This window comes from Bombina bombina, chromosome 6 (genome assembly GCF_027579735.1).
Source record: "Bombina bombina isolate aBomBom1 chromosome 6, aBomBom1.pri, whole genome shotgun sequence".
NCBI classification, from domain to species: Eukaryota; Metazoa; Chordata; class Amphibia; order Anura; family Bombinatoridae; genus Bombina; species Bombina bombina.
The window spans coordinates 782,529,421-782,544,960 of NC_069504.1; the positions used below are offsets into that span (position 1 = coordinate 782,529,421).

At 41.1% G+C, this 15,540-nt stretch overlaps 1 protein-coding gene across 1 annotated transcript in view; it reads right to left on the minus strand.

Moving 5' to 3' along the window:
- The window catches only part of LOC128663661 (bromodomain-containing protein 4B-like), a 777,540-nt gene that overhangs the window by 67,847 nt on the left and 694,153 nt on the right, over positions 1 to 15,540 (minus strand). The window contains 1 exon segment of the mRNA XM_053718097.1: positions 1,546 to 1,745. Coding sequence (XP_053574072.1) covers positions 1,546 to 1,745 — 200 coding nt within the window.

The following is a 15,540-nucleotide window of genomic DNA, read 5'->3' on the forward strand; positions in this document are numbered from 1 at the left end:
AAAAAGTCTTGCTTTTAGAAAATAAAAACTAACATTTTATCACCTCTCACTTTACCCTTCCTATTACTTAGTGTAGGCAAAGCGAATGACTGGGGGGTGGAGTCAAGGGAGGAGCTATATAGACAGCTCTGCTGTGGTATTCTTTGCCACTTCCTGTTAGCAGGAGGATAATATCCCACAAGTAAAGGATGAATCCGTGGACTCGTCGTATCTTAGACGAAATCAATTTATCAGGTAAGCATAAATTTCCTTTTTGTTCAGGGAAGCTCATCACCCAACAAATGAACTTCGCTAACCCAACAGTTGCCCCCATCTCCCCACTAATATAATTCCCACCTTTGTAGTCCCCACCTCCTGTTTCCCACCCTCCTACCCATCTAGATTGTAAGTTTCCACGGGAATAGGGCCCTCAATTACCCCTGTATCGGTCTGTAAAATTTTGTCTTTTATTGTATTGTTTCTCCGTTGTACTTCTATCCTTGTACCCATGGGCAGTGCTGCGGAATCTGTTGGAGCTTTATAAATAAAAAAAATGACGAAATAAAATTATGCAATTTGCGTCATCGCGAGCCTAATTTGCCCGATATTTTTTTTTTTTAAACAGACTCCATGTTAACAGCTAACCGGAACCCCAGGTAAGAAAAAAATACCCAAATTCGCCCATAAACAATTTCCATTCTGAAACTGTGCGACTGCAAAGGTAAATATTAACAGACCTGACTCACGGCTAATATATGCAATATACATTAAGAACTTTATAATATAAAGTGGACTGCCTTCCATAGCTGAGAGTGTCTTAAAAATAATATATACCAGAAGATACCCATCCACATATAGCAGACAGCCAAACCAGTACTGAAACATATCAGCAGAGGTAATGGTAGAGGAGTATAATGTCGATCTGTAAAGGGAGGTGGCAGATGAATCCCCGCAACCGAATTTACAGAGAGCCCTAGAATAGATTTACCATAGGCGAAAACATGGTATCAGGCAATACTCCCTTCACATCCCTCAGACAAACCTTGTACTTAGAAAATAAGCACATCATGCTTCACCACCTCCTTTGAGTGAGGTGGGAGGTGTATTTATAGGCATTTGAGGTTTGGGAAACTTTGCCCCCTCCTGGTAGTAATGTATATCCCATACGTCACTAGCTCATGGACTCTTGCCACCTATATGAAAGAAATCGCTATCTTAAATAAAGTTGAATGATCTATTTTTGGGAAGATTACAATTGCCCTTTGATGGTAACCCGCATTTTTATCCCCATTCTCCTAAATTTATCCACTTCCCTTCACTATAAACTGAAAAATCTGAAACTCAGCATATCGCTGTACCCATTAATTTAACTGTATATGAAAACTGATAGTACCTTAGCAGGCAAGAAAACAGTTTGCAGGATAGCTCATGTCTTAAAGTATGAGTCCAATACCAAAAACCTATCCATTTCTTACACATCTATTAAAAACAGAGCCATGTGATGTTGGATAAGTACTGTATCTCAGGTATATCTTACAGTTTTAATGTTGCTTACTAATGAGTTACCTTAGCCTCTCCTGCTCTCTGCGCATTCTCTCTGCTTGTTCAGCCTGCAGTTTAAGGGCCCTTTCACGCTCTTCTTTCTCACGAGCAGCTCGTCGAAATAACTCAAAGCTGTCACTTGAAGACTTGCCAGCTGCTGTTGGGGTGACTGGAGGCTTTTGCACAAGACTTGCCCATGACCCCATGTTTTTCATCTTTAGATCCTGGAAGACAGAGACCAATCAATCAACGATTTTCATTCTTGTAACAATCTTCATCCATCACTATCTTATATGAAAACACCTGCATTATTAGGTTTCTTATAATCACAATAAATATACAAAAGTTTATAGTAAAGCTTTCATGAAAAACAAATTAACCAGAAGGCCCATCTACTACGGAAATATTCCCATCAAGTATAAGTTATAAATCATCACATTAACATTACTTATATCCCCTGCATATCTTACACGACATATGCTATAAAAAAAACTTGAATGTAAAAAAGCTTTTGCAAATTGTACCTGAACCCGCTGTATTTAATCTTCAAACTACAACAAATTAGCAAGTTTAAGATTAATTCATGTATATTACAAAAGTACAGAGCAGAAAATAGTATTTGTATTTCCCATTAAACATTTTTTCTGCAGGTTTGACAGGAGTGACAAGACAAAGCTAGGATACATGGCTTAGTTACTCAATTGCAGAAAGAAAGAAACTAAAACACAAAGATATTAAAGGGACAGCGAGGTAAAAATGGAAATGTGCATAGGTGAATTTCTGCGTCTTTCCTTCAATTCCCTAAGCCTTACTAATCAATAAGACTGGCCCTATGATGTCCTAAAGCGAGAAAGACCCCTCCCTTTCCTGCTACATACCATTTTCATTAAAAACAAATTATGCTTAAAGGGACAGTCAAGTCCAAAAAAAACTCATGTTTCAAATAGGGCATGTAATTTTAAACAACTTTACAATTTACATTTATCACCAAATTTGCTTTGTTCTTTTGGTATTCTTAGTTGAAAGCTAGACCTAGGAAGGCTCATATGATAATTTCTAAGCCCTTGAAGGCCGCCTCTAATCACATGCTTTTGTATTTGCTTTTCACAGCAGGGGAGAACTAGTTCAGGTAAACCCTATAGATAACATTGTGAGCATGCCCGTGGATTGTGGCAGACACTGCACTAATTGGCTAAAATGAAAGTCAATAAATAATAAAATGTCATTTGATCAGGGGGCTGTCAGAAGATGCTTAGATACAAGTTAATCACAGAGGTAAAAAGTATATTAATATAACTGTGTTGGTTATGCAAAACTGGGGAATGGTTAATAAAGGGATTATGTATCTTTTAAACCAACAAATATTCTGGTGTTGACTGTCCCTTTAACTAATAATTTCATTCTCTTCTGAAGGGAAGAGTCCACAGCTGCATTCATTACTTTTGGGAATATAGAACCAGGCCACCAGAAGGAGGCAAAGACACCCCCTGCCAAAGGCCCAAACAGCTCCCCCACTTCTCTCATCCCCCAGTCATTCTGCCAAGGACACACAGGTCGCTCCAATACTAAGGTAATTCTGAACCTGGAGCACCCAAACCCTGCTCTAGAAGAGAAGGGAAATAAACAAGGGAAACCACCCTACCATAGAGGCGAGACCCCTCGGCCATATCGCCAACCCAGGTGAAGATACCTGGAGTCTACCTTAACAGCGTAAATGCGTCAGAGGACCAGTAGGGAACCGTCAGGACCTAAAGCCTAAGCCACAGGCAAATAGGCATCTCTCACAGAGCCCCAGCCCCTACGGAGAGAAGCCGCAGGACCACAAACCAGTGTGAGATCGAACCGTACACACACATCCAAGGAGAGTCGCAGACCTAGGCCAGAGTCTTAGAAAAAGGAATCAAAGATCCAACTTCCAGAGGAACCAGAAGCTGCCTCCTACAAGAAGGAACGCACTTCTAAAGTCCGTAGACTTGGCGATCTAGCAATAGCCTCGAACCCAAGAGTCACAAAGGACCCCTCAATGGTCTAAGATTCAGCAACCAGGGCACTTGGATCGCAAAGAAATCTCATAGGCAAGCGTTAACACATGTTACACACACAGGCAAGGAAGCAACCAACACCTGAAGGAGAACCTTGTACCCTGCTCGCCGTCCCAGAGAAACAAACTTAAGACACCAAGGATAAATGGTCAACTACCTGACCACGCCACTTCACTGACAAACCCCAAGGCTAGTTGCAACGAGAACGTAAAGAAACCTGAAAGTTGAGAGCATGGTCAGACCAAGGGTATTGGAAGAGACAACAGCCAGAGATCCTTTAGGATCTATCTTCCAAAAAACATAATTTATGTAAGAACTTACCTGATAAATTCATTTCTTTCATATTAGCAAGAGTCCATGAGCTAGTGACGTATGGGATATACATTCCTACCAGGAGGGGCAAAGTTTCCCAAACCTTAAAATGCCTATAAATACACCCCTCACCACACCCACAAATCAGTTTAACGAATAGCCAAGAAGTGGGGTGATAAGAAAAAAGTGCGAAAGCATATAAAATAAGGAATTGGAATAATTGTGCTTTATACAAAAAAACCATAACCACCACAAAAAGGGTGGGCCTCATGGACTCTTGCTAATATGAAAGAAATGAATTTATCAGGTAAGTTCTTACATAAATAATGTTTTCTTTCATGTAATTAGCAAGAGTCCATGAGCTAGTGACGTATGGGATAATGACTACCCAAGATGTGGATCTTTCCACGCAAGAGTCACTAGAGAGGGAGGGATAAAATAAAGACAGCCAATTCCTGCTGAAAATAATCCACACCCAAAATAAAGTTTAATGAAAACATAAGCAGAAGATTCAAACTGAAACCGCTGCCTGAAGTACTTTTCTACCAAAAACTGCTTCAGAAGAAGAAAACACATCAAAATGGTAGAATTTAGTAAAAGTATGCAAAGAGGACCAAGTTGCTGCTTTGCAAATCTGATCAACCGAAGCTTCATTCCTAAACGCCCAGGAAGTAGAAACTGACCTAGTAGAATGAGCTGTAATCCTTTGAGGCGGAGTTTTACCCGACTCGACATAGGCATGATGAAATAAAGATTTCAACCAAGATGCCAAAGAAAAGGCAGAAGCTTTCTGGCTTTTTCTAGAACCAGAAAAGATGAAAAATAGACTAGAAGTCTTTCGGAAAGACTTAGTAGCTTCAACATAATATTACAAAGCTCTAACAACATCCAAAGAATGCAATGATTTCTCCTTAGAATTCTTAGGATTAAGACATAATGAAGGAACCACAATTTCTCTAATAATGTTGATAGAATACACAACCTTAGGAAAAAATTCAAAAGAAGTTCGCAACACCGCCTTATCCTGATGAAAAATCAGAAAAGGAGACTCACAAGAAAGAGCAGATAATTCAGAGACTCTTCTGGCAGAAGAGATGGCCAAAAGAAACAAAACTTTCCAAGAAAGAAGTTTAATGTCCAAATGAATGCATGGGTTCAAAAGGAGGAGCTAGAAGAGCCCCCAGAACCAAATTCAAACTCCAAGGAGGAGAAATTGACTGAATGACAGGTTTTATACGAACCAAGTCTTGTACAAAACAATGAATATCAGGAAGATTAGCAATCTTTCTGTGAAAAAGAACAGAAAGGGCAGAGATTTGTCCTGTTTGCGGACAAACCTTTATCTAAACCATCCTGAAGAAACTGTAAAAAAATTCTCGGAATTCTAAAAGAATGCCAGGAAAAATGATGAGAAGACACTAAGAAATATAAGTCTTCCAGACTCTATAATATATCTCTAGATACAGATTTACGAGCCTGTAACATAGTATCAATCACAGAGTCAGAGAAACCTCTTTGACCAAGAATCAAGCGTTCAATCTCCATACCCTTAAATTTAAAGATTTGAGATCCTGATGGAAAAAAGGACCTTAAACTGATTTGTGGGTGTGGTGAGGGGTGTATTTATAGGCATTTTAAGGTTTGGGAAACTTTGCCCCTCCTGGTAGGAATGTATATCCCATACGTCACTAGCTCATGGACTCTTGCTAATTACATGAAAGAAATCTTCTTTACGCAGGCAAAGGCTGGAACTTCACAGCTGCCAACAGGAGGCAGGGAATCCCTGCACACCAACTCCTAGAGTAACACAACTCTGAGTAGAGGAAGAACATGCCCGCGCATCCAGACCATATGATCCACCCAAGGCGGGAAGGAAGGAACTCTGCCTTGAGTCAGCGTCCGAAAGAATATTGAGTGAAAACGCAAATCATTAGTTACACGTCACAACAGACCACATAGGTCACACACATCTCCAAAGAATGGAATAACGGTTCTGAGTCCCCAGACCTGAAGAACCATGACGACATCTGCAGAAACAGATCTGTATCCCGGGCGAGAAGCCCGAACAACCAACTTAGATTGGCACTCATAACCCTCCATTCAGAGAGAATGGGAAAGGAAGATCTCACACCTATCATACGGTTGTATTGTTTAAAGTGACTTAATCACTCAAAGTGTACAAGCAGTTCTTATTCAACAAACTATAAAACCTTGTTACCTCCTGATACCGTCCTTGTTTAGAGTGTATTCAGAGTAATAATAATTAGTATGCTGCACTGTACTAAATACTCCCAGTCCATAAACACCAGCATACAATCCACACTATCCCATGTGTAAGATTATAGGATCCTCTTTGGTAACAACAGTAACAATGTGTGCAATAGATATCAGCAAATGTCAACAGCAAACAGTAAATGTGTTACTCACAGGTCCGGTTTTCAGGCGGCTATATGGCGGTACGTGTATCCAATGCAGCTAACACTGCTAGTCGCTTCGTGGCAGAGATCCATCTCTCACTGTTCCGCCTCCTCTTATACTTCCGGCTCAATAGGGACCCCCTCCTGTGGTGTACAGACACGGTAACCGTTCCCCTGCACTTAATCCGTGCTCACTATGGCCAAATGTAAATAAGGAGCAAAAAGGAGCACCGAGCAAGTCCGGGATAAAAATATACTTTTTTGAATACGTTAAAAAAACTAAAGGGTTGCACACAACCCAGGGTAAAACAAAGTGGGTTAAAGGATGAATGATACTCAGGCTGACATGTTTCAGCATTCAGCCGTACTCCAAGTCTTGTGTAAAACATTTCACACAGCTGCCATTAAAAACGATTCCCTACATTACCGATTGGTCTAGAGGTACACACCTTCAATGACATTGACCAATCGGATATCCCTGTTACAACTGTTACCTCCCTCCAATAGAATGCTCAAATAAGGTGTAATGTAGTGTTTAAACTATGTGTGCTAAAGAGCCAACTCCCGTTCTAATTGCAAAGCTCTATTAGTCTATGTTAGAAACAGCTACTCACTAAACTTTCATAAAAAACAGAATTTATGTTTACCTGTTAAATTTCTTTCTCCTACGGTGTATCCGGTCCACGGCTTCATCCTTACTTGTGGGATATTCTCATTCCCTACAGGAAGTGGCAAAGAGAGCACACAGCAGAGCTGTCCATATAGCTCCCCCTCTGGCTCCGCCCCCCAGTCATTCGACCGACGGTTAGGAGAAAAAGGAGAACCATAGGGTGCAGTGGTGACTGTAGTGTACAAAAAATAAATTTAAACCTGACTAAATGCCAGGGCGGGCCGTGGACCGGATACACCGTAGGAGAAAGAAATTTATCAGGTAAACATAAATTCTGTTTTCTCCTACATTGGTGTATCCGGTCCACGGCTTCATCCTTACTTGTGGGAACCAATACCAAAGCTTTAGGACACGGATGAAGGGAGGGAACAAGTCGGGTAACCTAAACGGAAGGCACCACTGCTTGTAAAACCTTTCTCCCAAAAATAGCCTCTGAAGAAGCATAAGTATCGAATTTGTAAAATTTAGCAAATGTATGCAGAGAAGACCACGTCGTTGCCTTACAGATCTGTTCAACAGAAACCTCGTTCCTGAAAGCCCATGTGGAAGCCACAGCTCTAGTAGAGTGAGCTGTAATTCGTTCAGGAGGCTGCCCTCCAGCAGTCTCATAAGCCAACCGGATGATGCTTTTCAGCCAGAAAGACAGAGAGGTCGCAGTCGCCTTTTAACCTCTCCTCTTGCCAGAATAGACGACAAACAAGGATGATGTTTGTCTGAAGTTTTTAGTTACTTTTAGATAATACTTTAAAGCACGAAACACATCAAGATTGTGCAACAGACGTTCCTTGTTAGAAACTGGATTAGGACACAGAGAAGGAACAATTATTTCCTGGTTAATATACTTATTGGAAACCACTTTTGGAAGAAAACCAGGTTTGGTACGTAAAACGACCTTATCTGTATGGAACACCAGGTAAGGTGAATTACACTGCAAAGCAGACAAATTCAGAAACTCTTCTAGCAGAAGAAATAGCTATCAAAAACAAAACTTTCCAAGATAGAAACTTGATATCTATGGAATGTAGGGGTTCAAACGGAACCCCTTGAAGAACCTGAAAGAACTAAATTTAGACTCCATGGAGGAGCCACAGGTCTATAGACAGGCTTGATTCTAACTAAAGCCTGTACAAACGCCTGAACATCTGGCATTGCTGCCAGATGCTTGTGTAACAAAAAGACAGAGCAGATATCTGTCCTTTTAAGGAACTAGCTAACAAACCTTTCTCCAATCCTTCTTGGAGAAAAGATAGAATCCTTGGAATCCTAAATTATGGTAAATTTTCCTGGTGACAGGCTTTCTAGCCTGGATCAGGGTATCTATAACTGATTCCGACAACCCTGTTCGAATGGACCTTGAATTAGAAGGTCCTGCCTCAAAGGTAGGTTTCATGGTGGAACCGATGACATATTCACCATGTCTGCATACCAAGTCCTGCTTTTCACGCAGGAGCTATCAGAATTACCGAAGCCTTCTCCTGTTCGATTACTAGCCGGGGGAGAAGGGGAACGGTGGAAAGACATAAGCTAGATTGAACGACCAAGGCGCTACTAAGGCATCTACCAATGTCGCCTTGGGATCCCTGGATCTGGACCCGTAACATGGAACTTTGAAGTTCTGACGTGATGCCATCAGATCCAGATCTGGAATGCCCCATGGTTGAGCTAACTGGGCAAAAACCTCCGGGTGGAGTTCCCACTCCCCCGGATGGAAGGTCTGACGACTCAGATAATCCGCTTCCCAGTTGTCCACTCCTGGGATGTGAATTGCTGATAGATGGCAGGAATGATCCTCTGCCCATTTGATGAATTTGGATACCTCCCTCATCGCCAGGGAACTCTTTGTTCCCCCCTGATGATTGATGTAAGCTACAGTCGTCATGTTGTCCGACTGAAATCTTGAATTTGGTCTCCGCTAGTTGAGGCCATGCCTGGAGCACATTGAATATCGCTCTCAATTCCAAAATGTTTATCGGGAGAAGAGAATCTTCCCGAGACCATAGACCCTGAGCCTTCAGGGACTCCCAGACCGCGCCCCAGCCTAGGAGGCTGGCGTCGGTCGTGACAATGATCCACTCCGGTCTGCGGAAACTCATTCCCTGAGACAGGTGATCCAGAGACAACCACCAGAGGAGTGAGTCTCTGGTTTTCTGGTCCATTTGAATCTGGAGAGACAAATCTGCATAATCCCCATTCCACTGTTTGAGCATGCACATTTGCAATGGTCTTAAAAGAATTCGAGCAAATGGAACCACGTCCATTGCTGCGACCATGAGTCCTATTACCTCCATGCATTGAGCTATGGAGGGTTGAGGAATAAACTGAAGAACTCGACAAGTGTTCAGAAGTTTTAACTTCTTGACCTCTGTCAGAAAGATCTTCATTTCTACTGAGTCTATTATTGTTCCCAGGAAGGGAATCCTTGTGAACGGGGACAGAGAACTTTTTTCTATGTTCACCTTCCACCCGTGAAACCTTAGAAAGGCTAGGACAATGTCTTAGCACCGCCAGAAGGGACCCTAGCACCCTTGTGAAAATTCTGGGAGCAGTGGCCAATCCAAAAGGAAGAGCCACAAACTGATAATGCTTGTCCAGAAAGGCGAACCTCAGGAACTGAAGGTGATCTTTGTGAATAGGAACATGCAGATACGCATCCTTTAAGTCCACGGTAGTCATATATTGACCCTCCTGGAACATTCATAAAATTGTCCGAATGGATTCCATTTTGAATTTGTCTAGAATTTTTAAGTCCAGAATTGGCCTGAAAGTTCCTTCTTTTTTGGGAACTACAAACAGGTTTGAGTAAAAACACAGTCCTTGCTCTGCTGTAGGAACTGAGTGTATCACTCCCATTTTTAAAAGGTCTTCTACGCAAAGTAAGAATGCCTGTCTCCTTATCTGTCTAAAGATAAGTGAGACATGTGGAACCTTCCCCTTGGGGAAAGGTCTTTGAACTCTAGAAGGTACCCCTGAGAGACAATTTCTAGTGCCAAGGGGTCCGGAACATCTCTTGCCCAAGCCTGAGCAAAGAGAGAAAGTCTGCCCCCTACTAGATCCAATCCCGGATCAAGGGCTACCCTTTCATGCTGTCTTGGTAGCAGCAGCAGGCTTCTTGGCCTGTTTACCCTTGTTCCAGCCCTGCAAAGGTTTCCATGTTGGCTTGGGCTGGAAGCGTTACCCTCTTGCTTAGTAGCTGTAGAGGTTGAAGCAGGTCCGTTCCTGAAGTTGGAAAGGAACGAAAATTGGCCTTGTTTTTAGCCTTGAAGGCTCTACCATGTGCAAGGGCATGGCCCTTTCCCAGTGATATCTGAAATAATCTCTTTCAACTCTGGCCCGAATAGGGTCTTACCCTTGAAAGGAATATTAAGCAATTTTGTTTTGGACGACACATCAGCCGACCATGATTTTAGCCAAAGCGCTCTGCGCGCCACGATGGCAGAACCAGAATTTTTCGCCGCTAGTTTAGCTACTTGCAAAGCGGCATCTGTGATGAAAGAATTAGCCAGCTTTAGGGCGTGAAATCTATCCATGACTTCGACATAAGAAGTCTCCTTCTGGAGCGAGTTTTCCAGTTCCTCAAACTAAAAAGCCGCTGCAGTAGTTACAGGAATAATGCAGGAAATTGGTAGAAGAAGGAAACCTTGTAGAACAAATATTCTCTTAAGTAAACCTTCTAATTTTTTATTCTTCGAAAGCGCAACTGTCTTCTATTGGTATAGTCGTGCGCTTAGCTAGCGTTGAAACTGCCCCCTCTACCTTGGGGACCATCTGCCACGCGTCCCTTCTAGGGTAAACAATTGGGAACATTTTCTAAAATATAGGAGGGGGAACAAAAGGTACACCTGGCTTCTCCCACTCCTTAGACACGATATCCGCCATCTTAGGTATCGGAAACGCATCAGTGAGTACTGGGACCTCTAGGAATTTGTCCATTTTACACAATTTTTCTGGGATCACCAAAGGATCACAATCATCAAGTGCAGCTAGCGCCTCCTTAAGTAGGGCGCGGAGGTGTTCAAGCTTAAATTTAAATGTTATGGTATCAGGCTCTGCCTGCTGAGAAACTTTTCCTGTCAGAAATTTCTCCCTCAGACAGGCCCTCCCTCACCGCCAAGTCAGATTGATGCGAGGGCACTAAAGATAAATTATCCTCTGTGTCTGCTTGCTCATTGTCTGTGTTTAAAACTGAACAATCACGCTTTCCTAGGAAAAGCTGGCAGATTGGATAAAAAATGCTAATTGTTGCATAGTAATCGCAATTGGTGCGCTAGATGTACTGGGCATCGCCTGTGCGGGCATAGCTGGTGTTGACACAGAAGGAGAGGAAAGCAAGATATCTTCACTACCTTCAGCTAAAGAATCATCTTGGGCTATATTTTTAAGTGTGATTGTACTGTCCTTAAGCTGTTTGGACGCTATGGCACACTTCACACATAAATTTAATGGGGGAACCACCTTGGCCTTTGGACATACAGAACATAGGCTATCTGAAGATTCAGACATGTTTGACAGACTTAAACAGAACTACAATGCAATAAAAATTATTTTTGACAAAAACGTTACTGTCTCTTTAAATAATAAAAGAGCACACTTTATTACTGAAACATCAAAAAACCATGCAATAAACATCCGATTTTAATTAAATTTTCACCAGAGTCTTAATGCTTTGAAAAGATTGCACACAAATTTTCAGATCAATTAACCCCTTAATGCCCAAACCGGAGCTAATAACAGTTATTAACCAGTTAACACACTACAGTACTAGCCACAGCTTCCACTGTAGCCTTTACCTTCATTAGGGATTATTTTAGTAGGAACTAAGCCTCTCTGGAGTCTTTTATGATGCCTCTTTACTCCCCACATGAAGCTGCATGGACTGCCTAGGCAAAAACAACTGCACAATTGAGGCCTGAAAATGAGGCCTCCTCCCTCTTCATTCCAGAGTGGAGGGGCCTTTCTGACTAGATTTAGGTGTCCAAATAAGTGCCAGGCCGAAATTAAACCCCAAAAGTGTTTTAAAGTCTGAAAAAACACCTTATTTATAGTGAAAAACATGCTAAAAAGCTATCGATTTTAAAGCCCACAATAGTGTCAACCAGCATAGAGCCCTAAATATAAGCCATCCTTTTATACAGAGTCTAAGAAAAAAATGGCTTACCTATCCCAGAGGGAATTTCTGACAGTCTTCTAGCATTACATGGTCTTGTTAGAAAAATGACTGATCATACCTGAAGCAGTTAAGCCTGCAAACTGTTCCCCCCAACTGATGTTCTCTGGTTTCAACAGTCCTGCGTGGGAACAGCAATGGATTTTAGTTACTGGTGCTAAAATCATACTCCTCTCAACAGAAATCTTCATCACTTTCTGCTGTAGAGTAAATAGTACAAACCGGCACTATTTTAAAATAAACTCTTGATAGAAGAAATAAAAAACTACAACTAACACCACATACTCTTTACCACCCCCGTGGAGATGCTACTTGTTCAGAGCGGCAAAGAGAATGACTGGGGGGCGGAGCCAGAGGGGGAGCTATATGGACAGCTCTGCTGTGTGCTCTCTTTGTCACTTCCTGTAGGGAATGAGAATATCCCACAAGTAAGGATGAAGCCGTGGACCGGATACACCAATGTAGGAGAAATATATATACAAATAAATACCTCTCGTTTATGGAGCTGAACACAGCTGTAAGAAAAACCTTGCATTACATCAGAACTAAGGGGCCTTTGAGCTAGCTGCTAAGTTTAGAACACAGATGTGTATATATAATAACATCTTCCTTGACACAACTAAAAATGAATAGAAAGTAGGAGGCGTGCTAGGTTGGCCCCATACACTGCAATAAAAATTCAGTTATTTATTAACTTACACACCTAACCTAAGAAATGTACTTAGGGCTACACTGTGCGGTGCATTATTGTAATAATACCCTATGCTAATTAATTACTTGCATACCTAGCCTGAGTGGTTTACTAAGGGTTACAATGTAAAGTGCATTATTGTAGAAATGCCCTATGAATGGATGGTATAATCTGAGAATGAACAAATTTTAATAGGCAATATACTCCTAAACCCATTAGAAAGACTTTTATTCTGATTCTTTTTAAAAGAGCTGAACACCACCTGGGTGAGCTAAAGGTTACCAAAGGTTGATCAGGTCAAATTCAGAATTGAGTCCCTCTGGTACCCTGGTTCTCAATTTGAATATCCAGAAGCTCCATCTAGTAGTTTAGTTACATCTATTGTTTTAACTGTTCTCCTTGCTTTGGAGATTTAGGACAACTTGTAACCTCCTCTCTCCTTCAGTCTCTCAGTAAGGTCATTCACCTGCTTTTCATATACTGCCTCATTTGTACAGTTCCTTTTTAGGCGTATAAATTGGCCCTTCGCCACTCCAGTGAATACCCTCTGTGGGTGGCAGCTGGAGGAATGAAGGAGTTACCCGAGATGGGTTTTCGATAGCCCTCAATCAATGTTTTCGTCTGGAATACCTCTAAGAGTAAATATTTGCATAGGAAATTAGCACATCTAGGCAAGTATCCCGCTTGTATTTCCCCAGAAATTCTTTATACAATAGTTGTCTTGTGTGTTTTTTCTTTCACACTCTTACTTTGTTTATTTCTTAACTCTAGTCCTTATTCTCACTTTGTTTTCTACATGTTTATAACCATTATGTATTTTCTTATTTTGGAGAATATGTTCACAAAAAAACATTTTATAATATGCAACTGTAAAATTATGCTGTATCCAATTGTAATGTATCATCTCTCTAGTGTATGCTGTAGTAGCACAGGTTAAAGTCTATTTAACACTCCCCTTAAGTATAGACCAATGAGACTTAATTTACTCTCTCACCTTACTTAATCTCACCTGTGGCACTACATCAGCTATCTCTGAGGAAGCGCATGAGAGCATGCACAAAACATGTCAGATAGAATGAAGCTGCTGTATCTGTCTACCACCTGCTGAATAAAAACACTACTGACATTGGCTACCAGTCCGGAATCATCGTCTCTTTTTTTCAGTATACATATACATATATACATATACATATATATATACATACATATACATATATATACATATACATATATATATATATATATATATATATATATATATACACACACACACACACATATATATATATATATATATATATATATATATATATATATATATATATATATATATATATATATATATATATATACACACACACACATAATTCATTAAAATTATGAGGGGAGATAAAAAAACAGAATTTATGCTTACCTGATAAATGACTTTCTCTTGTGATGTATCGAGTCCACGGATTCATCCTTTACTTGTGGGATATTCTCCTTCCCAACAGGAAGTGGCAAAGAGAGCACACAGCAGAGCTGTCCATATAGCTCCCCCTCTAGCTCCACCCCCCAGTCATTCGACCGAAGGTTAGGAAGAAAAAGGAGAAACCATAGGGTGCAGTGGTGACTGTAGTTTAAACAAAAAAACTACCTGACTTAATAGCCGGGGCGGGCCGTGGACTCGATACATCACAAGAGAAAGTAATTTATCAGGTAAGCATAAATTCTGTTTTCTCTTGTAAGATGTATCGAGTCCACGGATTCATCCTTTACTTGTGGGATACCAATACCAAAGCTTTAGGACACGGATGAAGGGAGGGAACAAGACAGGTACCTTAAACGGAAGGCACCACTGCTTGTAAAACCTTTCTCCCAAAAATAGCCTCCGAAGAAGCAAAAGTATCGAATTTGGAAAATTTGGAAAAAGTATGCAGCGAAGACCAAGTCGCTGCCTTGCAAATCTGTTCAACAGAAGCCTCATTTTTAAAAGCCCATGTGGAAGCCACTGCTCTGGTAGAATGAGCAGTAATTGTTTCGGGAGGCTGCTGGCCAGCAGTCTCATAGGCCAAACGGATGATGCTTTTCAGCCAAAAGGAAAGAGAGGTAGCAGTTGCCTTCTGACCTCTCCTCTTACCTGAATAGATAAACAATTAAGTTGTTTGTCTGAAATCCTTAGTTGCTAGCACAAACCACATCAAGATTGTGTAACAGACGTTCCTTCTTCGAAGAAGGATTAGGACACAGAAGGAACAACAATTTCCTGATTAATATTCTTATTAGACACAACCTTAGGAAGAAAACCGGGTTTGGTACGCAAAACTACATTATCTGCATGGAAAACCAGGTAAGGTGAATCACACTGTAAAGCAGATAACTCGGAAACTCTTCGAGCAGAAGAAATAGCTACCAAAAACAAAACTTTCCAAGATAAAATTTTAATATCTATGGAATGTAAAGGTTCAAACAGAACCCCTTGCAGAACTGAAAGAACTAAATTCAGACTCCATGGCGGAGCCACAGGTCTTTAAACAGGCTTGATTCTGACTAAAGCCTGACTAAACGCTTGAACGTCTGGTAACCCTGCCAGACGTTTGTGTAAAAGAATAGACAAAGCAGATATCTGTCCTTTTAAGGAACTAGCTGATAATCCTTTCTCCAATCCTTCTTGGAGAAAGGACAATATCCTGGGAATCCTAATCTTACTCCATGAGTAACCCTTGGATTCGCACCAAAAAAAC